The 23566-nt window shown below is 35.4% G+C and overlaps 2 protein-coding genes across 2 annotated transcripts; one reads left to right on the forward strand and one right to left on the reverse strand.

Moving 5' to 3' along the window:
• Positions 1-3343: 3343 nt before the first annotated feature.
• Positions 3344-10870, forward strand: LOC107877748 (transmembrane emp24 domain-containing protein p24delta7). Its single transcript, XM_016724455.2, has 4 exons — positions 3344-3803; positions 7670-7885; positions 10302-10378; positions 10467-10870. Exons 1-4 carry the CDS (start codon positions 3504-3506, stop codon positions 10609-10611), a joined length of 738 nt encoding a protein of 245 aa, XP_016579941.1. The 5' UTR covers positions 3344-3503; the 3' UTR covers positions 10612-10870.
• A 1463-nt stretch (positions 10871-12333) lies between these two features.
• LOC107877764 (integrin-linked protein kinase 1) lies at positions 12334-21807 on the reverse strand. The gene is given in 14 exon segments (XM_047411380.1): positions 12334-12710; positions 14718-14833; positions 14912-14997; positions 15091-15212; positions 15335-15391; positions 16452-16531; positions 16626-16726; positions 16729-16745; positions 17274-17368; positions 18138-18254; positions 19068-19126; positions 19405-19502; positions 21522-21575; positions 21617-21807. Coding segments are annotated over 14 exon segments (1317 nt in total). The 3' UTR covers positions 12334-12586.
• Between the last annotated feature and the right edge of the window lie 1759 nt (positions 21808-23566).

The raw sequence follows: 23566 nt of genomic DNA on the forward strand, positions 1-23566 counted from the left end.
TGGTTTTTAAAAATCAAAAATAAGAAATAGTTATACTTCTTAACAAACGTAAAATGAGAAAATTTTAATTAATTTAATTTTAATTTAATAAATGGGTAAGTGGGAAAATGGGAAGTAGATCAGACAAATATAAATATCAGGCTTTGACTTTCTTCAATTCCCACTTCCTGTCTTTTTCCCTAAAACAAAAGCATCTTTCAACTTCAGCTTCTCAAGAAATTTTAACATGGGCGAGGCGCAGCTAGTATTAGTTGTGTGAGGGATTTTAAAATTGATAAAATAATGTGTTGTGAGATTCATTACATCAACTTAATTAATTTGCCTTTTTTTTCACTAATTTATCTTTTTTTTTTGCCTTTTATTTATTTTTTCTCCTTACTTATCTCTTTTTTTTTTTTTTCATATTTCTGAATTTATGTATTGTAAAATCGATTTGACTATTTCCTTGATTTTGTTTTATTTGGTTCGTTAAAGATTTAATTTTTTTTATATTTGTTAACAAGTAAAAAATAAATATTATTTTTAATACTATTGTTACAGTTAAATAAATACATAAGATATTACAATAATAATAATAATATATGTAGTATATTTCCACATAGTGGATCTGGGGAGGATAGAGTGTACGCAGATCATATCACTACCTCAAATAAAGTAGGAAGGTTATTTTCGATAGACCCCCAACTTAGAAAAATATATAAGATATTAATTGTTAAAATTTTCAATTTGAGAAAATTGGGGAAATTTTTTTTTGCCAAAAAACTTTCAATAAAATATTTTCAAAATGAGAAATCAAGATTAAATGAACAAAGATGAAATTTAAAAAATTCATAACTGATTTCAAGTTAGTTTAATGATAATAAAAATAACTCATGGATTGTCCATAAACTCTAATTTTTTTTTTTAGTTTTTCATTCGGTGCCCGTATTGGAGCTCCGACTAATTCGAATCGCGCGTTGCATGGCCCATTAAGGTGGCAGCGCTCCCAACAGAGTTTTTTCTGTACCCAGTGTCGAACTCTCGACATCTGGTCAAGGGTGGAGCAGCTCCATCCACTGCACCACAACCCATGTTGGTAATATTTATGTTATTTAATAACACATGAATGTCTTTCACTATTTTGTTATGAGTTTATTTTTTTATACATAAATTAAATTGTGTTTGTATTAAAAATTTATTTTACTAAATTAATTCTATTGATTATATTTTGAAAATTTAAATTTAACTACTAATACTTTATATAGTTATTTAACGATAAATACTAAAGAAATAACATGAAATTTTTATTAGTTAAAATAAATAAAGAAAGAAAAAAATTATTTTCAGCGGACCGAATAAATCAAATTGAGGGACTAGATTAAAACAAAAGAAAACTGTCGAAAAAAAAAACTTGAAAAAATATAAGTGAGAGAGAGAGATACTAATTAACCAAAAAACAAAAGAGGCAGGGAAAGACTGAAATATACTTTTTCTGTTTTAATTTATGTGTTAGTTTCAATTTCGAGATTCAAATAGTTTTTTTTTATAATAATTTTTTCATATATTTTAAAAATATTTTGAATTGGTCAATAATTGTGATTTATAATAATTTTTACTTAGTTTTTGAATATATAAATTTTACCTAAAAACTTAAAAATTATGAGCTCAATTTATGATTAAATTTAACTATTGGATAATTAAAAAAGGAATACATAAATTTGGAGAGAAATTAAAATAAACAAGTATAGTGTAGGGGAAAAAAATGAAAAAGGTCAAAATAGGAGGAGATGAAGAGAGGGACATGTGCTCACACAAAGGGGCCTATAAATACACTTGTCCATAAGTAAATGGTGTCTCACACAACTATTGTTGGTTGAATGCCACCCATGTTATAATTTTCCCAACTTCTCCTTCAAAATTTGGAAATTTTAACATAGGTGACACTCAACCAACAATAGTTGTGTGAGACACCATTTATTTATGGACAAATATATTTATAGGCCCCTTTGTGTCAGCACATTGCCCTCTCTTCATCTCCTCCTATTTTGACCTTTTTCTTTTATTTTCTTTTTTTTCCTACACTATACTTCTTTATTTTAATCTCTCCAAATTTATGTATTCCTTTTTTAATGGTCAAATAGTTAAATTTAATCACAAATTTGAGCTCATAATCTTTAAGTTTTTAGGTAAAATTTATATATTCAAAAACTAAGTAAAAATTATTATAAATCACAATTATTGAGCAATTCAAAATATTTTTAAAATATATGAAAAAATTATTATAAAAAAAAACTATTTGAATCTCGAAATTGAAACTAACACATAAATTAAAATAGAAAAAGTATATTTCAGTCTTTCCCTGCCTCTTTTGTTTTTTGGTTAATTAGTATCTCTCTCTCACTTATATTTTTTCAAGTTCTTTTTTCGACAGTTTTCTTTTGTTTTAGTCTACTCCCTCAATTTGATTTATTCAGTTCGCTGAAAATAACTTTTCTCTTTATTTATTTATTTATTTATTTTAACTAATAAAAATTTCATGTTATTTCTTTAGTATTTATCATTAAATAACTATATAAAGTATTAGTAGTTAAATTTAAATTTTTAAAATATAATCAATAAATTAATTTAGCAAAATAAATTTTTAATACAAACACAATTTAATTTATATATAAAAAAATAAACTCATAACAAAATATTGAAAGACATTCAAGTGTTGTTAAATAACATAATTATTACCAATATGGGTTGTGGTGCAGTGGATGAGGCTGCTCCACCCTTGACCAGATGTCGAGAGTTCGACACTGGGTACAGAAAAAACTCTGTTGGGAGCGCTTCCACCTTAATGGGCCCTGCAACGCGCGATTCGAATTAATCGGGGTTCCAATACGAACACCGAATGGGAAATCAAAAAAAAAATATTTAGAGTTTATGGACAAACCATGAGTTATTTTTATTATCATTAAACTAACTTGAAATCAGTTATGAATTTTTTAAATTTCATTTTTGTTCATTTAATCTTGTTTTCTCATTTTGAAAATATTTTATTGAAAGTTTTCTGGCAAAAAAAATTTCCCCAATTTTCTCAGATTGAAAATTTTAACAATTAATTTCTTATATATTTTTCTTAATTGGGGGTCTATCGAAAATAATCTTCCTACTTTATTTGAGGTAGTGATATGATCTGCGTACAATTTACCCTATCCAGACTCACTATGTGAGAATATATTATGTATATTATTATTATTGTAATATATTATGTATTTATTTAAGTGTGATAGTAGTATTAAAAATAATATTTAATTTTTACTTGTTAACAAATACAAAAAAAAATGAATATTTAACGAACCAAATAAAATAAAATCAAGGAAATAGTCAAATCGATTTTACAATACATAAATTCAGAAATATGAAAAAAAGAGAGGAGTAAAAAGGAAAGATAAATAAAAGATAAAAAAAAAAAAAAAAAAAAAAAAAAGAAGAAGATAAATTGGTGAGCAAGAGGGCAAGTTAATTAAGTTGATATAATGGATCAACTTATTTGCCAAAAATCTAGCAGTTCTATTTCTCTAAGTTTTCTCCTCTCTTTTTTCCCAATCAACAAGAAAATGATGATTTGGATAAATGATACACTATTTCTCCTTCTACTTGTAATCTTGGGATTCTTTTTGACCCAAATAGAATGTCTAAGATTTGAACTGGAATCAGGTCATACAAAATGCATAGCTGAAGAAATCAAAGGCCATGCCATGACTGTTGGCAAGTATCATATCGTTAACCCAAATGATGGTCATCCTTTACCTGATACTCACAAAGTCACCGTCAGAGTAAATTTTCTTCCTTTTTTTTTCCAGTTTTTATTTTGCCAATGAGATTATATGTCAATCAAAAAAAAAAAGGTTCTTACTTCTTTTCATGGTGCTAATGCGCAATGCTGGCGGATTCAGGATTTGAAGCTTATGAGTGTTTGATTTTAATATTTTTAAGCTATTAGGTTTTAAATTAATACTCCATCTGTCCTAATTTATATAGCACAGTTTGAATTTCGAGAGTTTTACAGTTCTATTTTTACTGTGAATTGGGGCATGAAATCTTTAATTTTTTCAAATAAAATTTATATATTTGAAAATTATGTAAAAAAAAATAAATAGATAGTGTAACAACAACAAACACAGGGTATTCCCACATAGTGGGGTCTGGGGTAAGATATACGCAGTCCATACCACTACTTCAAGAGAAGTAGAAAGGTTGTTTCTGATAGAGCCCCGGCTCAAGACAAGGAATAATAGATAAATACTTAATAAAGCATGGAACAAGATGTTAAGACAAAAATATGTCACACACAAGGGATAATAAACAAAGAATAGTAAACACATTCGTAATAAAACATACAACAAAGTGTCCTAGCAAGAATAATACATCTACCAAGTAATGTCCTACCCCAACGACTTAAACTGGCACTAGCCTTCTATCCTAATCCGCGTCCTCCAGATCTTCCTATCTAGGGTCATGTCCTCAGTGAGCTGTAACTGCTTCATGTCCCGCCTGATCACCTCTCTCCAGTATTTCTTCGGCCTACAGAAATCATCCAAACCAAGCTTCTCACACCTACGAATTGGGGCATCCGTGCCCCTTCTCATCATATGCCCGAACCATCTCAATCGGACTTCCCGCATCTTGTCCTCCACCGAAGCCACTCCAACCTTTTCCCGTATAGTCTCATTTCGAACTCTATCACCCCTATTAAGCCCACACATCCAACGCAACATCCGCATTTCTGCCACCTTTAATTTTTGAATGTGAGAGTTCTTGACTGGCCAACATTCCACTCCATACAACGTGGCCGGCCGGACTGCCACCCTGTAGAATTTGCCTTTAAGCTTGGATGGCACCTTTCTATTACACAACACCCCGAGGCGAGCTTCCACATCATCCATCCCGCTCCAATACGATGGGAGTCATCCTCGTCAATCTCACCATTCCCCTGAATCATGGACCCCAAATACTTGAAACTATCCCTCTTACACACCGTCTGGGAATCCAACCTTACTACCACCTCGTCTTCCTGTCTCACGTCATTAAACTTGCATTCCAAATATTCTGACTTGCTCCTGCTCAACCTGAACCCTTTAGACTCAAGGGTCCGTCTCCACACCTCTAATTTATCATTCACCCACCCCCACCCCCACCCCCACCCCCGCGTCTCATCAATCAAAACTACATCATCTGCAAAAAGCATACACCAAGGTACCTCTCGTTGACTACGCCGCGTCAACACATCCATCACCAAAGCAAATAAAAACGGGCTAAGATTGAAACCTTGATGCAATCCCGTCAAGACAGGGAAATGCTCTGAGTCTCCTCCCGCCATCCTCACCTGAGTCTTAGCTCCATTATACATGTCCTTGATTGCTCTAATATACTCCACCGGTACCCCACTCACCTCCAAGCATCTCCAAAGCACCTCCCAAGGGACTTTGTCGTACGCCTTCTCCAAGTCGATAAGCACCATGTGCAGATCTCTTTTCCTTTCCCTATACTGTTCCCCCAGTCTCCGCACCAGGTGAATTGCCTCCGTCGTTGAGCGCCCGGGCATAAATCCAAACTGATTTTTCGAGATAGCCACTATCCTCCTCAACCTCAGCTCGACCACTCTCTCCCAAATCTTCATAGTACAACAACAAACCCAGTGTATTCCCACTTAATGGGGTCGGGGGGGTAAGATGTACGCAGTCCATACCTCTACCTCTGATGAAGTAGAAAGGCTGTTTCCGAAAGACCCCCGGCTCAAGTCACGAGATATCACACAAACACATAGTACAGCACAGAAGCAGATGACATAACATAGATACGGCACCCATAAGGAATATAAAACAGAGTAAAGCAGGAATGCAGGAATATAAAGCAGAGGAAAGCACACATATTCGTAATAAACATGGAACACGGAACACGGAACATTGAATACGGAATCATAACAGGAATACACCCCCACTAATTAATTCCCTACACTAGCGACCCGAACTGGCCCTAATCCTCTGCCGTAATTCGCATCTTCCAGACCTTCCTATCTAGGGTCATGTCCTCGGTGAGCTGTAACTGTTCCATGTCCCGCCTAATCACCTCACCCCAGTACTTCTTCGGTCTACCCTACCCCGTCTAAAACCATCCAACGCTAGCCTCTCACACCTACGGACCGGGGCATCCATGCCCCTCCTCTTCACGTGTCCGAACCATCTCAATCGTGCTTCCCGCATCTTACACTCCACTGAAGTCACATCTCAAATCTTCATAGTGTGGCTCAATAATTAATACCTCTATAGTTATTGCAACTCTGAATGTCACCCTTATTCTTATAAAGAGGGATCATAGTACTCCATCTCCAAACCTCGGGCATTTTCGCCGACTTGAAAATGCTGTTAAATAATTCAGTCAACTACCTTAAGCCAGCCTCCCCAGAGAACTTCCAAAAATCCACAGGGATCTCATCAGACCCCGTCGCCCTACCCCTACGCATCCTGCGAATAGCCTCTCTGACCTCTTCTACCTTAAAATGTCTACAATAACTAAAATCACGACACTCCTCTGTGTGCTCCAGCTCCCCTAAAACAATAACTCTATCCCTTTCTTCATTCAATAACCTATCGAAGTACGACTGCCATCTCTTCTTAATGTGACCATCCTCTCTCAATACTCTACCATCCTCCCCCTTAATGCATTTCACCTGGTCGAGGTCACGACCCTTCCTCTCCCTAGCCTTAGCAAGCCTAAACAACCTTTCTTCCCCTAAAAAATAGATAGTGTAAGTTACAATAATCGATAATTTAAAATATAAGGGAGTAATTTGTACATATAGTTTTAAAATACATAGTGTTTGAAAAATGATAAAAGTATTACTTAGATTAAAGATTATAAAGCGAAACAAAATGTTGTAGGTAATTTTGTGTTGTTCTTAAATATAAAAATCTTATTTTTAAGAAAATTTGAAATTTGCAATATTCGAGGTTAAAGTAAATGTTAAATGTGTTTGATCTTGAACTCTGAACCCTCCATTCTTTCTTAGACTAGTACAAGTTTTTCACCTTTGGAAGATAGATGTCATTCTTGGCGATATGCTTAGATTGTTTAAAGCTTCATTTGGATACCATGGTTGGACAAATATTTGTCCAGTTGATTTGCCTTTGTTCTGGACTCTCGAGTCAATGGCGAAAATCTTAATCTAGTTAGTTAAGTTATGTTTGTTTTTTGTTTTATGTATTTGTAATGTATCAACAGAGGGATATTGATACATTTAGTCATTTAAATAATTAGTCAACTATGCTTCAATCCTAACTATGTTGAGGTCTACTAGATGAATCCTCAGTGGCATAGCTACATTGACCCGAGGATGTTCACTTGAACACCCTTGGTTGAATATTCTATCGTGCATATAGAGAACACTACTTAGATAGGCTAAAAACAACCTTTTAGAGATATATGCTAAAGTTTTTAAAACCTTTAGCAAAAGTCCTATCTTCGCCATTGTGAATCGTGTATTAGTTCTGTTGGATTCAGATCCATCTTTTGCCAATACTATATTATTTGTCTAAAGGCAATTTGTTCTGATGGTTTCATATGCTGAAAGTTTGAAAATTTGTCCTTGTTCTCTGATATACCTTTGATTTATCTAGATTTCTTCTGTTTTTTTGTGCTTTAGGTAACATCTGCACATGCGAATAGCCATGCCCATCACTACGCGGAAAATGTTCATGAGGGGCATTTTTCTTTTGAGACTGCAGAAGCTGCGGATTATCACACTTGCTTTACTGCTGCCGATCACAAGCCTCCGGTTAAGTTGAATGTTGATTTTGAGTGGAAATCTGGTGTTGCAGCTAAGGACTGGACAAATGTTGCCAAGAAATCCTCTGTCGAGGTACACCCGCATTTTTCTTTTAATCTGCGTACCTGTGTAACTCAATTTCATATTTATCGGGCTCTGTCTATCTATTTTGTCTAGACATATGTTGGCAACTAACATCCCTTGTCCACAGTATCACGTAAAATTTAATTTTATCGAAATGTATCTGTGCCTCCTTTTGGTTTCTAGAAAATTAATCCATCCATCCCATTTAACTGCCAAATTTAGCTCATCTCAAGAACTCAATTCCAGATTCATATTGATTTGCTTTTGGCTCCCAATGGCATACCCATGTATATACTGTAGGAAGCTCACGTATTCCCCTCCCCCCCCCCCCCCCACCCCCCCCCCACCCCCCACCCCCAGGGTTTCAGCTAAGTTATGTAATTGAGGCACTTCATTGACCAAATAAATATAACTCTTGCCCAATTTATGTGTAGCCCGAAAACTGCTTCAAACAGAATAAAGATAACCCCTGGCATTCTGATTTGTTACCTTCAGCTTCACAAAAAATCAATGTGTCATCGGCATATTGGAGGTGGGAAATGTCCGTGTGCTGCCAGCAGACCTAGGATTCACTTTGAAACCCCTGATCCAATCCTTGCTTGAAGCATACTTTTGAGATTAAAATCCTCAGCATATCACTCATTCTTGTAGTTAGTATTCGTTGAGTTTTAAGACCAAATATCTGGAGAAACTTAGAATTGGTATTTTCTTAAAAGATATTGTATTCCATTTGTAATGCAGTGCATAACATAGACTGGATTGTCTAAGAGAGTTGAATTTGGTGTCTTTAAGGAGTTATTTGGTCCTTACTTTTGTATTTGGTCATAGGGTAAAGTATTTAGGAATACCTACAATTTGCAACTTTTGGATCAACCTTTCATTAAGGAACAAAACACATCTAGCAACTCTTAATTCTTATGCATCATTGAAGAGGTACATTAAGCATTGATTAAGACCTAAGTTGCTTGGACTCTTTGAAAATGTCTTCGGGTGCGTGTCGGATCCTCCAAAAATAGTGTATTTCTAAAGGACCCGACACGGGTGCGGCAATATTTTTGGAGAGTCAGAGCAACATAGATTAAGACTAGGTTTTCTTAAAATAACTCAAAAAGAAGGACAGACCGGTGCACTAAAGCTCCCGCTATGTGTAGGGTCTGGGGAAGGGCCCGACCATAAGGATCTATTGTACGCAACCTTACTTTGCATTTCTGCTAGAGGCTGATTCCAAGGCTTGAACCAGGGACTCCTGGTCACATGGCATCAGCTGGTTACTCCAAGGCTCCCATTCTTAAAAGAAAAAGGAACATTGGGGTTCTCTTTTCTTAACAGCAAATAGAAACAAAAGAAAAAGGAACATTGGGGTTCTCAAATTGGCTAAGCAACTAGGTAAATAGCTCCCCTTTTTCAGTTCATATGGCAAACTCCACCCCTCTAAACATCCCGCTAAAAGTTCCAACACCTTTCCCTTTTCAATTCTTCTCTCTTGCTGACTCGAACTTCTCTACCCTCTTTCCTAAACTATTCCCCACCGTTGGGTACCTAACTATTTTCTCATGCACAAGAGGACTATATAGTTTAGCTTAGAGTTTCATGGCTGTGTGTGTAGTTAACTCCTGGATTGTGAGCTTTTTGTTGTCCGGTGAAGTGGTTGAAAAAAATCTGAAGTTCCTCAAACACGTGGTTCTGAAATCCATTGATCTTTTACTTAGCAATAGCGCTGCATAAAGTTGACACAATCTATTTCTAGGCTATTTATGCGTTTCATGTGAAGTGCCATAATTCACTAAAAGCATCTTCCTATTGCTTTCTTCAAACCTTTTAAAGATTTGATTATGTTGAGAACTTCGTTCCATCCACCTTGCTCCCGACAAATAGTTGTACAGTTAGACCTATCTGTAACGTCACCTCGTTATAACGAAATTTCGCGGTAGCGACCTGATTTTTTTTGGAATTGATTTTTCATGTTATATTTTACTTTTCTATAACGACATTCTACCTATAACAACAATGACGTTTATTATGGAGGGTACACTCTTTGTAGAATTACCTCTCTATAACAATATACTCAAATATTATGTAATGATATTTTGTTAGAAGTATATTATGTACAAAACAAAATACCAAAATATTTATGGTAATCATTATTAATGTCATGCATACAACAAGTACAAATATCTAATTCTAAAGAAACATTGTATTTAAATGGTGCACATCAGTGAGAGGTTGGACTGAACATGTGATCATCTCTTAAAGTTTGTTTTGTCAGTTTTCTTGCCTTTAGTTAAGTTAATCCGCAGAATTCTGTAGTCATATTCCAAACTTTGTGTCGAGGTACATCAATCTTGTCACGTGTAGTTCTTGATGACTGCATTTTCTGTAGTTGAATTCGACATATGTAATGATTTTTCCTCTCTGCTCTTACAAGGCAATGGAAATGGAACTAAAGCATATGCTTGAGATTGTTCAAGGCGTACACGATGAGATGTTTTATCTCCGAGAAAGGTGCGTTAAAGCTTACCTCTCGTTATTTATCCAAAACTCACGAATCTACACTAATAATTAACGAGTCAATACGTTCAACTTGTCACAGGGAAGAAGAAATGCAAGAACTGAACAGAGATACCAGCTATAAATTGGCTTGGATGACTGGTTTGTCAATTCTTGTATGCCTGTCTGTAGCAGGTTTGCAGGTGTGGCACTTGAAGACTTTCTTTGAAAAGAAGAAGCTTATTTAAATTACTCCAACTTCAAATTCACTGCTGCTGTACAACTTTTTTTGGCATACACAACTTATTGTCGAAGATTTGACTCAATGTGGTGTAATATGTTAGAAGATTTAATTGTCAATGAAAACGCTATACTCTGATTTCTAGTGGCCGTCTCTCAACTCTCAGTAATAAAGTGCTTTGTATGACCGCAGCACTATTTTTTGGTCTTATCAATACAATCCCAGTATTAATAATGTTGTGATTACTTATGCTGAAATGTTTTTTATGTCTGGTTGATTTGTTGTATTAAATGAATAGGGTGTATAAGAATATGAATAGTACTCTTTACTTGTAATGTTAGTGTCATGATTTACTATGGGTATAAGAATAGGATGTATTGCTGACAAAATAGTATGAAACAAAGACTAATTAATACCAAAGCTAACACGTATTTTTTCTCTCTAATGCCTTCTATCAAATGACTCCTTATTAGATGTTTGGTGCTCTGTACTAAAAATTATTGCACTATATTTTGTATATCCGCTGTAGAGGTTATTAGATGGGATTTTTTTTTTTTTCTTTTCTGAGAAAATTTAACTATATTTCAAATCATGCAAAATCCTTTTCAACCTGCTCCCATTTCGAGTCAAGAAAAAAAAGGACTCGAATGGTACCATCCCTCAAAATCACCTAAGAATGCACGGGACTTCACGCAAATCTAGATTAGAATTGAATATTCTATTGAGTAAAATAATTCATGACCAGTCTTCGATTAGGATCAATTTAAACCAACCTATTATATTATGTATACAATTCAACATGCCAACTATTAATTTGAAATATCAACCAATCAATCAAAAATGATAATTCCCTGCCCTGTCCGACTTGTTTAGGTCATGGGATATAACACAAAACAAGAAAACAGCTTCTACATAAATTTGGGGGTCTGAACACATTTGCACAAATTAGGATAACGACTACAACGGAGAAATTGAAAGAAAATTATACACAACTGAGGATGGACACAAACTCGTAAGCTATTGAAGATGGGGATAATGATTCAGTCTTACTGTGAATAAAAAACCCGCCCCACCGCAAATAAGTTGCTTCCTCTGTCATCATCGAAGAGCAAGAGATTTTAGGATAAGTTGGAAGAGCGCTTGACGAAGAGATTTTAGGATAAGTTGCTAAAACTAATAGGATGGAAGGATCGATCCATCCAGATAAGCTATATAAGCTATAAAAAAGACTATTGACAACAAGTTGAGGAATTTGTTAATATAGGATGGAAAAAGAAACTCCATACATTATTTTCAAAAACGCTTTTATTCTTTAACGAATTTCAAAATATATAGATTCCCAAATAACTGATGTGGAAAAGAAAAAATTCAACATCCTAACATGGTAATGAATCGCGCCACACAAAACAATGTACAATTGTGTGGAGAGTAGCTTCTCCATTTTCTCCAACCGAGATCACCAAAACCTAGTAGCCCAAGTGAATCCACTCATTGATCGAGTATCAACCAATCAACAATTCCTCTTTAGTTGGAATCAACAACATGAAATATTCTCTGATGATTCCAGTAAATTTAGGTCCATTTTCATGAGCTTAGCTAAGTAAGTCCCAAAAAATTTTACAAAGCTATAAAAACTTCAAAAAAGCACATCATAAGAAACGAAAGTTCGATAAACCCCTAAACATCCATGTTAAACATAATCATAGTGCAGCCATCAAGAGAGGAAGAATTAGAATAAAATGAACTTCAATGAACTTTTTAAATACAAGTCCAGTAGACAAACTTTGTGGTCAAATATACTCACTCAGGGACCATGTTGAAATATCTATATACAATATCAAATGGTGCATACAGAATTAGTTACAGCGAAAGCCCTTTCAGACAGCAGCTGGTTGATCCTATATACAAGCACATCAAAGAGAGAGATTCATGTACACCAAATACATCATTTTAATGTCTGCTCATTTCTTGCATTTCTATCATTAGGTGAAGATGTTCCAATGATTATCTGACGTCAAGACTTGTTTGATTTTTTCAAGTGTCTTTAGAATCTCCAAGAACGAAGGTCTCTTGTTCACATCTTTAGCCCAGCATTCCTCTACCAACCTACAGGGAATTGGTCGAAGTAAGCAAAAACAGAATCAAGTTCCACTTCAAACTCTATAAGAGTTGTGAGGTCTAACATGATATGTCTACATAATTCTAAAAGGAGCAATTTTAGTCATGTCTATGCTCGTTAGAGCTAAACCCGTTAGAAGTAATTAAGCAACAAAGGCAGCCGCCAATGCCCAATAGACTGACTAGGTTCACATTTTTTGGAGGCCACCCTCTTTTCCGATATCATAACTATTTTCTCCTTCCTTTTTTCCTTGAAGCAAATTGGTCCCAACTTTTATGTATCTGTGCATGAGACCAATATCTTAAAAGGCAAGATCCTGAGGCATTATAATTTATACCAGACACGGGGTAAGGGCGTAAGCCCCATGGATATTCAATTTTTAATATTTTACAAATTAATCAAATAAGCATATAAATCACACAAAAGTAAAATTACATAGAAGTTGTAGAAAATCCAAAAAAGAAAACATAAAATTAGATGAAACATATGTATATAAACATGCACATGTGCATGAACAATATAAAACAAATTCTTTTCTCATACTTGGAGAACTGATAGAAGGAAAGATGCATTACATAGAATGGTTGAGATGGAACATAATGGAGAGATTTAAAAATGATAGTAGTTGCTCAAATTCAAGGAATGAAACTGACAATATAACAATATTACTGTGAGGAAAGCTAAAACCATAAAACAAATCACAAATAATCAATACACAAATATAACATTTTCTAAAAGTTTCTAGAACAGTTTTTTGATAAGAGTGATACCAAAAAGGAATCCCAAACCAAAAACTAACTTGAAATGAAAAAATGAGCGCAGAAAGAACTTGAGAAAATGAATGAATCAACAAGCAAGAACATTGGAGGATGGAACTCTTAGTTTGTAGAGGAAGAGAGTATTATACTACTCAGTAAATAAAAAAGAGAGAAGATTATACAATTAGGGCCAACAGTTAGGCTTTTGATTTTTGAGTTCTTTTACTTTTGAGAATTTACGATGAATTGACTTTTGAATATTTAAGCACTGTCTCCGTTCCTTTCCATTTGGCCCATGTTGACTCACATTCCTCTTGAGAAAGTACTCTCTCCATCCCACTATAAGTGCCACTTAAGCAAATAAAAAAATTGTTATAAAATAAGTGTAACCTTAGGAATTCAAGATTACAATTAATGTTTTCCAACTATACCCTTGTATTTAAAAGCTTCTTAATAGTGTTCGATTCACAAGAAACATTTAATAAATAGGGATGACCTAGTAAACTATACAACAACAACAACAACAACAAACCCAGTGTATTCCCACTTAGTGGGGTCTGGGGGGGGTAAGATGTACGCAGACCTAGTAAACTATACCTACTATTAATTATTTTTCCTAATGGGCGTGGAATGCACAAAAACGAAACTTATGAGGAGTATTTACCCGGGGTCTATTCTATTAAATTAATATGCTTTGGAAATTTAAGTTTGACTATTATATAGTTACTTAATGATACGAATAAATTGGAAGAAAATAACAAATCTCTTTTGATTTGTTATAAGGGGCAAGTAAAAAGGAAAATTCTATTTTTTGTAGGACAAGTAAACAAAAACGGAGGGAGCATGTACTAAAAAGGACTTATAAAGTAACTTTGACTCCAATTTTGGGAGGTTCTTATGGGCTTACACTGCTATGAATGCCCGGAAGGTTGGGACTCATGCTGAAGCAAAGTCCCGAAAAGTTGGGAATTACGCCCCCCACAATACTTGCAGTCTCCCTTCTCAATGCATTTTTAGCCCGCCCAAAAACTGTCTTTAAACGCTGCACAAAACTGCTGAATTCAAAGTATAATTGAGTAACCTTTTCATTTTTGGCATTAGAGGTCAAGTACCAACTTCCAAGCTCTAAAAAGCTTGAATGCTGAACGTATCAATCTCCATCTTATCTATCAAAGCAGGAAGTCCAAAGCCAAAGGTATTTCTCAATGCATATGCTTTAAAAGTCGGACTACTTACTCTTTCAATTCTGGGGTCAAACCTTTCACCTTGAACATTGGCCTGTGTCCTTCAGCTACAAATTTTGCTGCTTCATATGGTTCATAGTGTGACAGTGGTGGATCACCCTCTAGCATCTGCACCATTGTTCATTATTCATTGATAAGTTTTATTTCCTTCTCCATTCTGCTAGAAGCCAGCAGGGTTAACATTACCTCATATAAGATCATTGCAAAAGTGAAGACATCAACCTTCTTGTCATATTTCCGGTGCTTGAAAACTTCAGGAGCCATATATCGATCTATGGGTTGATCATATGGCAAGGTATTAGACAGAAATGACAACATCGCTAAAATACGTCAACGGATGGAAGGAGGCAAAAAACTTCACTCACAGCTCCCAGTCTCGCCAGTCATTTTATAAACATCATGGGAATTTTGAACCCTTATTAGCTTGCTCAATCCAAAATCCCCAACTTTCAAATGGTCCGCACTGGAGTTGACAAGGAGAACATTCCTGGAAATGTTACGATATTCAGCACTACAGTTAATGGATCGTAAGGATGAAAATGGCATCATTTATTAGCATCAAACAAAAGTTTCGCCAATGACAGAACCATGAAGAGAAGATCCTCGGACCTGGGTTTTAAATCTCTGTGGATTACAACATTTGGTTTGTGAAGATAAGCCATGCCTCTGCCCACATAAACTTATAGCCTTACGTGAGCAAACTACATATGAAATTCAAAGTGATTTGTATGAAATGTCAGATGACTACGGTATTTTCATATAACATGGCATGACTAGATACTACCATTAGGGGTGGCAATGGTGCGGTGCGATGCGGGTTTTTTCTAAACCCGCGAATTTTAAAACCGACCCGCACTGCACAGCATCACCTTTAAACCCGCATAAACCCGCCCCACACTCATACCCGCACCGCCCCACATTTTTTGTATTTTTCTTTTTTGAAAAATTTGTAACTCCATTGAAAACCATAATATTTCCAATACTAGGAACCAGTAACAACTAATTTCTATTATATCACTTTTTACTAATAAATTGTCAGAAAAGTATCACGTGTACAACTAATGCTCAAATATCAATTTTTCATTAAGATGAATAAAGAAATTAAAAAAGTTATAAAATTGTTTATTTGTAGTGTTATACATGTTGTTTTAAGTATCATAAAATTTTAAGTGAAGAATACATATAATTTTAGGTAGATTGAATAATACTAATTTTTAACTTTTTTTTTAGTTTAAACACGTATGTATCGCAACTCGCCCCGCACCATTTAAAAAAAAAACTTACTTAAACCCGTCCCGCACCCACAGTCTAAAACCCGCATCGCCCCACATAGACTAAAACCCACACCGCCCCATTGTCATCCCTAACTACCATCAGAAAACCTTATCAGGTCAGAATAAGCTACTCATTGATTTTCTTCATGCATTTCAAACCCCCCCCCCAAACCCCAACCCCAAAAAAAAGAAAAAAAGAAGAAGAAAGCAAAGTGAAAAACCTAGCTAAGTTCTACACAGAAACTAAATTGCCAAGCATCCAATGTTTTAATAAATTTTAACAGCAACGGTAAGAAAATACCCATACACAAGGAATAAACCAAAAAGTAGAAAACCTTGCAAAAGGATGTGGTATTCTACAAAAGAAACCCAATCTTCTACCCTACAGGAACCTCAAGGGTGCACCAAAAAGAAACTATTAACACTGAAATTTTATAATTCATCAAGATTACCTAGCTATATCCAATGCAAAATTAACTGCTGTAGATGGACTTAGCGCACCTTTCCCCTTGAGGTACTGATGAAGGTCACCCTATAACAGAATAAATGCATGAATTCAGCATCCTTCACAAGTTAAAGAGAAGAATCCAAGATTCATTTTACAAAAAGAAAAAGCAATCACAAACCCCTCTCAAGTATTCAGTTATTAACATTAAGGGCTTCTTCTCAGTAACAGCTCCAAGAAATTGCACCACATTTGGATGACGAAGCTTCACCAGCAAATTACCTCATGTCTGAAATCCTGACTGTATCAATAATAAAGCAATATTATCTTTCAATCAAAAGAAGGAATCAAATCATGTAAAATAAAAAGGAGTTAACATATAGCAACAATAGATTTTAATAGGATGGTCTAACAACCTACATAATTACAGCTATTTGAGTCTGTTAACTGCTAACCTTAATAGGGAAAAACATCGCATGGAATTAAGACGGTTCACACTCTATAGTAGTAACATATGGAGAACTTCTTGCTCCACTTTATTTCTGAGTCCTCAGAGAAATTAACAGAATTAGGTTACAGCCTTATCCTTTCAAAGCAACACAATTATTGATTGAAGGGTGTGCTAATTGTTACCATCTTTTTACCTTTTTTTCGATCAATAACTAAGAAAGCTTTAAAGTCAAACATAATGAAACAAAGTCGTATTGGCCTCCATTCCCATCCCGGAAACAAACCAAAATACAAGACTCGAAAACCTCAACAAGCAATCAAGATGAACATAGCACCAGAAAACACCAACATAACAATGATAACTCCACTAGATACTTACATCACCAATTGATCATCTGAAAGGTTGGGGTGAATGCGCTTAATAGCTACAGGTGTTCCACGCCAACAAGTTTTTAGAATTTCACCAAAAGACCCCTATCAACATCAGCTCCCATTGCATTGATGAAAATTAGATATATAGAACCATTTTCTCACAGTTGAAACTTGACTCAGAAACAGTGTAAGTAACAAGAAAGCAAATAGAGTATTGGTAACATAAAAATAAGTGCATGAAAAAAAAATGGTTGAAGCAGCACTGGACAACCAATTGTGAAGATAACCATGTTCTGTGTGTTCTGAGGTGACGATGTGTCGATATCAATATCATAGTTACCAGGGGAATGCAACATGTGGAAAACATCTAAAATGTGACCCCAAACAGCAAAAGTACTGTCTTTGCCTGATTAGATGAAACTTCCTAAGGGACACATAAAATGCTCAAAATACTTCAAACCAGAAAACATTATATACAATATTTAACCAAAAGGCAGTGAAAAGCACCTAATAATATTCCGTACAATTCTCAGAATTTTCCAGAAGCCAAGCTTCATTATACGCGAAGTATTTTGAAACAACTGGACACCAAGATGTTAATACATCTTCATATGAGATTATAGCTGAAATATTATTCGTGGACGAACTCTTCACCAAAAGAACAAATAGGCATATAGTAGATATAGCATTAGTAAAAAGTGTCACTTGAACGAGACATGACAAATTTTATAAGATTAAACATGATTACGACCAGTAACTATTTAAATTGACAAGATACTCAGTGAATGTAAGATAAATGAAATTGAACAATATTACTTTGATTAAACCTCTAATAAGCTTATTCACAATCATTCTCTAATAAAACTTGTACCATCCCAATCATTACTGAGTTTGAGAAATCCAGCTCAGTAGGATCAATCTCCCAGTCGCACTTCTTCGACAAAGGGGGCGGAACAGTCCTTGGTTCAAAATGGCTGCCATTTTGCCCCTGTAACATTTCCACATATAATTATAGCCAGTTGAAAAACAAATCCGCAGATGTCAAAGAATGAGTGTGCAGATTTAGGGAGATGCGGAAATCATTTCTAATATTAAGAGAAGCATTCTTTAAAGTTCTGGAAGATGAGATAATGTCAGAAAAGAAGCGACCCGCAATAAATACATGAAATGTCAGCTCCAGCTGACAGGTAATCCAAGTCACATAACTCACTTATTCTTAAATACCGGTATTCTTTCACAAACTTCAGCAAATTTCAAGCATATCATGCCATCTATATACTTATTCGCTGGGTCATCAAGTAGCCTTGACTCTCCTAACCTGAGATAATTATAGTCATAAATATATGTGTGTGAGTGTGTATGTATGTGTGTGTGTATGTAAGAGTGAGTGCGTGTGGATGTATGTCAGATTCAGCTTCCAGGTAATCCAAGTCACACAAATCACTTATGTCCTAAATGTCGGTATTCTTTAACTTCAGCAAATATCCAGTATATCATGCCATCTATATACTTATACACTGGGTCATCAAGTAACCTCCTTTCCTACCATGAGATAGTTATGTTCATTAATGATGTGACGAGTAAAAGAGGGCAGAATATACCATCATGAAGTTAGGAGAACAAATGAAACTACGAAAAAGAAACATTATGTTCATATAATTTTTGTTAGATGAGCACCTAGACCTTGATGGAAATAGAGCGAGCACCCAGGTAAATATCATATCAAAAGGTATTTTTGACCCTAATACAAGTTGAGAGATCTATCAAATTTAGCCTGAACAGGATAAGCAAAAAAACTCACATAAGATAGGCCACCATATGACTTCAACAACTCATTCATGTGATGTTTCTTAGCTCCTTCTGATCAGCTAAAGGCTGTAATCAATAATAACATACCCAGAGAGTGAATCTATTATAGGACCAACAGCTCCACAGGAAAATCATGGTCAATATATGCATCCGCATATACACAAACATACATATCTCACAAGAACAGAGGGGTAGGGATTGAATCAGGACAACAAAGCAATATTAAGTTTAACTTTTCTCATAAGCAAACACTGTCGCAGCATGGAAATAATTTTCTCAAAGCTCACACTCTAGTAATGTTTGTGTCACTTCTGTATACAACAACATACCCAGTGCATTCCCACAAAGTGAGGTCTGGGAAAGGTAGAATGCACACAGACCGTAACTCACCTCCGAGGTGAGTAAAGAGGTTGTTTCTGATTGACCCCTGGCAAAAGACAAAAACTGACCAAAAAAAGACGTAGTGGAAGTACAAGAGATAATAGACAGTAAAGAAGAACAGATAGTCAAAGAACAATACTACAAAAAAATAATACTATAATCGACACACGAAACACTATATAGTAGAAGAAGTCGAAGAACAAGAAACTGAAGAAGTCGAAGAACAAGAAACTACAAGAGTAGTCCTATGATGTTACAGTCCCCTGATATAGATCTAGTTATGGGATGCTGCAAGACAAAATCAGAGTTAAAGCAAAGTGAATTAGGATTCTGGAAAGATGTTTTCTTTTTTCAATCTATGGTGCTGGTTTGTTAAGAGAACCTGCGATCACTTGAGTTAAAGTACTCAAAGAACTTGATAATTCCTTTTACTGAATTCAGAACAACACTAAATACAGCACTGGTGGATTAACCACCCAACTAAAAACAAGGAAACAACTTCCTACTACAACTGAAATGAGAAAATGCAGGACTAACCTCCTTGCTCCTAATAACTGCTACAAAGAAATACGAAAACATAATTAATAGATAAGTTATCCCTACTGCTAATAACTGCTACATGGAAATGGGAAAACCTAATTAATAACTGTTGACTTTCTGATTAAATTTGGTAGACTAAAAGGGTACTAACATATGACTACTAGTAAGGGAAACAACACAATGCACTCCTACCTACTAATAAGAATAAGGATGCATTCCTACCTACTAGCCTTCTGCCCTAATTCGTGTCTTCCAAACTTTCCCATTTATACAAATTGAATAAGAACATTACCATGAGTAGCGAATGAAGAGCTTCAAAAAAGCAAAGATGACTTTCAAACAAGAAAGCATCTATTTGCGTAAATAGTGACTAAAATAGATGACACATGTATTAAACGGTGCCTGGCTTTCATTGTACAGTGATTTGTAGTAGTCTTCTTTAACGTCCAAAGAATCTTTGTGCAAGGTAACCCATAAATATTGTTTTTTGAGAAATTAGTGTACATATTATTTGGTTCATCCAAAACTAAAGTTAAAACTCACATTGATTGAGGGTATCAGTTGTTATCTCCTCTTCTCATGAGCTAGTTTCTGAAGTTGAGCTAGATTCAAGGTCCATTCCTCAACAAGGTATTAAACCATACTGATTTTTGTTTCTAGTTAACCCAAGATGTTATATTGTCTTAAGCTCCACATGTCTACACCTTGGCATGGAGGGGTGTTAAGTGTCTCATATTGGTGAACAATTAGGGGTCGTTTGGTAGAGTGTATAAGAATAATGCAAAATATGGTGTATTAGTAATGCTTGAATTAGTAATGTTTGTGTTAGTTATGCTTGTATTTTTCTTATGCAGTGTTTGGTTTGATGTATTAAAAAAAACATAAATTACATAATTTCTAAAAAAAAAATTTTTTTTTACATAATAACCTCAATAGATATGTTGGAAAGGATGCGGAAAATTTTTTGAGGGGTAATAGGGTCTTTAAGCATGTTAATGCATGCATTAGATCCATTACATTACTAATGTCATGGATTTTGAGGTATTAGTAATACACACCTTAATACACAATAGAGTGTATAACCAATGCTTTCATTAGTTATACATAGGGTAAAAAGGTATACCAAATAAGGTACTACTAATACACATTAAACTAATGCATGCATTAACATTTCAATACACTCTACCAAACGACCCCTTAATTGTTATGCTTAATATGGTATAACATGGTATGAGCCCTAGGCTCATTCATATTTTTGGTTTGCCCAATATTAGGCCCCTACATTATATTATCAGAACCAAATGTCTTGTCCTAGGCGCATAGGGGTTGTTAAATCTCTCAAATTGATTGAGGGAATAGGTTGTTGTTTCTTCTATTTGGGCAATTATCACTTAATGAGCTATCTTTAGAGGTTGAGCTAGACCCAAGGACTATTTTATAAACAGAATTAAATAGATTTTCAACTAAATTACAGAATATTTTGGAAGTACAACAAATTGTGTTGGTCTGTGTTCAGGAAAGCGACTGCTTCATCACTTTAAGCGGTACAGCAGCGGTATGAGGTGCTGAAGTGAAGCACCTGAAGAGAAGCAAGCACTTCAATGGCAGAAGCAATAACACCGTGTCTTTTGCTCATCATCATCTTCAACTCCATCGTCATCTTCCTCAACTAGGCTTGTAGCTACTGCTTTCCCCCTCCTATACAAGCATGAAGTATTCTCCCTTAAACCATAATGGTTCTCCTCAACTCCACTTGCCTCAGAAGCAACACCTCCAACTGAAATCAGAATGTCCATCAAGAATTGCTTCATTTTTAGCAATCTCACTCCAGTTAGCCATTCATTGACATTATCAATATTGTCCACGCAAATTGGATCAATTACATTGTGAGCATTATAACAATGCCTCAATGTTCTATTGTATTTTATAAACATCAGTTCATTGAGGCGCTTTAGGGTTAGTCTATTCCTCTTCTTGGTATGAATTTGCAAATAAATTGTGGCAAGTAAAAAGTAGGAGTTAAGACAATTGATACATCTATGGCTTATGGGGTCTTAACAAGTTTTAATGGCATTACACTATAGACAGCTAAGTGTTTTTCGCAGTGACGGGACCACCAACAAGGTCTAACACGCTTCTCCTAAGCTTACGACCTACTTTCAGGCTGACCAACGTCTTCACCGGGGATTAATCGGTTCCGTTAAAACACTTAAACAGTACAAAGACACCCCGAACTTGAATTAAAACTCCATTATAAGACAAGACATAATAACATAATTAAAATTTAGGTAAAGCATACCAGATTAAAATAATATGTTCTTGTATAAACATAATTTTGCTCATGCTCTAGACAGATTGTTTAAAAGATGAATAGTCATGTTAAAAATACTGTTAATTTGTCTTCTCAAGCAACTCCGATTGCTACAATTGAAAATGATCTTCAAAACTGGAGTATTCCAGAAGAATCTTTCAATACAATTTACCAAATTGGAAAATTTAGTTTTTTGAAAACACATAATATCAAGACCTCTGAGTCTACCATTGCCATTAATAATTCTTTAGAAATTATTCAACTGTTCAACGAATTAGATATAAACAGATTTAAAAATCAGTTTAACTATCTGCATGTTGGACTTGTTCAAGTTGCTATTAAACCTCTTTTTCGACAAGGTTTAGATATTCCTGTCTGTGCTATCCTACGAGATGCTCGTCTGTTGAATTTTGACGATTCGCTCTTAGGGGTAATTCAAAGTAACCTCGCCGACGGTCCGGTTTACTTTAATTGCTACCCAAACTTCTCGGTTGATATAAATGATCCTAACATCATGGATGTTTTAACACTGAATGTTAAAACAAAAAACATGAATAGTAAGGATAATACGCGAGAAATAGCAATCATATACCGTGTATATTATCGCCTCATGGGTACTACCCTAGCCCCTAAAGCTAGATTCACAAGCCCTAAAGGGGTGACCACCCTAATGGAAGCAAACAAAGATCGTAGCACAGTCTTTGTTCCAAAGGCTCTAGTTTGGAATGATATCCTCCATAGTAATGATTGGCATTTTGAGGCTATCACCCATCCTATTCGGATTTACTCCGAGCAATCCCAGATCGAAAGAGTAATTCAACACCCGGATGGATCTATCGACCTGAAATTCCTCGGGGTCGACCCATCTCGGCTCTCTTCCTCTCGCAGGTCCGTTTCTACACGAGCCTCTTCTTCCAAAACCCCGCAGGAACGTGAGCATAACGATCACGGCGGCACTAATGACAAGGGAACGATTAGAGGAGTTGACTACTCTGGTCCTGTCCCTAAGGTCTATTACCAAAACACAAGGGTCAACGAACCCGAAAATCTTTATGATCCAGGAAGCCCTTCAGCCTCCGAAATGGCTCCTCCTCAAAGAGTCAGAACCGACCCTAGCCTATTCGTCATTAGGTCCGATGATGAAGAATATGTTCCGGATCTACAGGCTTTAAAGGTCCGATGGAACCATCCGAAAGACACTCTCAAAAGGAGATGGTACGGAAGTACTTACTCCCCGGAAGAACAAAAGGAGTTTGGTA

Source organism: Capsicum annuum, chromosome 1 (assembly GCF_002878395.1).
Source record: "Capsicum annuum cultivar UCD-10X-F1 chromosome 1, UCD10Xv1.1, whole genome shotgun sequence".
Lineage (NCBI taxonomy): Eukaryota > Viridiplantae > Streptophyta > Magnoliopsida > Solanales > Solanaceae > Capsicum > Capsicum annuum.